Source organism: Sesamum indicum, linkage group LG5 (assembly GCF_000512975.1).
Source record: "Sesamum indicum cultivar Zhongzhi No. 13 linkage group LG5, S_indicum_v1.0, whole genome shotgun sequence".
In the NCBI taxonomy this organism is placed as follows: domain Eukaryota; kingdom Viridiplantae; phylum Streptophyta; class Magnoliopsida; order Lamiales; family Pedaliaceae; genus Sesamum; species Sesamum indicum.
Window position 1 is genome coordinate 2,615,052 of NC_026149.1, and position 915 is coordinate 2,615,966.

Below are 915 nucleotides of genomic sequence, written 5' to 3' on the forward strand. Positions count from 1 at the left end.
ATATTCCAAATTACCAATACCATATGTACTTCGCCACCCCCACATTCACATATGTACTCATTTAGGAAACCTCCTACCTATCCCCCTCCCCCCTCAACAATTCTCTGTCTTGCAGCCCAGGCTCAGATGGACGATGTCATGCCCGCCCCATCACCGTCTCAAGATCATCCCCTTCTCCGTCGCCGGAACTCCATCTCCGCTGCCATATCGGTTGCGCCGACCAAGCTCAGCCTCCTCGCCCACCACAACTCCTCTTCCTCCGCCGCCACCACCACCACCTCGTCTTCATCCGATGATCTGGAGTTGCTGTCGATCAAGCCCACCTCCCTCAGCTATACTTCGCTGAAGGACCTCCTGCCTTTGGTCGCGGTCAACTCGCCCAAGCCCAATTCGGCTCACCAGGTGCAGCCGGGGTCCGACATCTGCATCCGTAACCGCCTCGTGAAGCAGGCCGCTTGGGCTTATCTCCAACCCATGTCCGCCTCTCCTGGTTCTTCGAGCAGCAACTTCTTCCACTGTCTCTGGCCGCGCGCCGCCGCCTTCTTTGACCTCGTCCGCCACAAGGTTATCCGGGCCCTCAAATGGGCGCTCCGCTTCATCCGGAGCTCCAGATAGCAACGGCCTAAAACGTGGTTTGTGTGACTACAAATACTAGTAATAGGTGATTGGATTCATACAAACAGGAATCTGCAATTTCATTTCCTCTGCTTTTTTTCTTGATGTAATGGCGAAATTGAAATGTGTACGCAAACTACAAGGTCCAAATTGGGGGAAAAAATAGGAAGAAAATGAAAATTCAACAAGAAAAAAAAGATAATTCTTATTTTTTGTATTTGTGATCGCATGATTTTGCTAATTGCTTTTGAAATGCGTGCTTCTTCGGCCCTGGCCAGGACTAGGAGTGTGTGAATCGTG

General features: G+C 51.1%; 1 protein-coding gene across 1 annotated transcript; it reads left to right on the forward strand.

Annotated features, from left to right (window-relative positions):
- Positions 1-895, forward strand: LOC105161721. Its single transcript, XM_011079512.2, has one exon. The coding sequence runs from the start codon at positions 52-54 to the stop codon at positions 613-615; it is 564 nt and encodes a 187-aa protein (XP_011077814.1). The 5' UTR covers positions 1-51; the 3' UTR covers positions 616-895.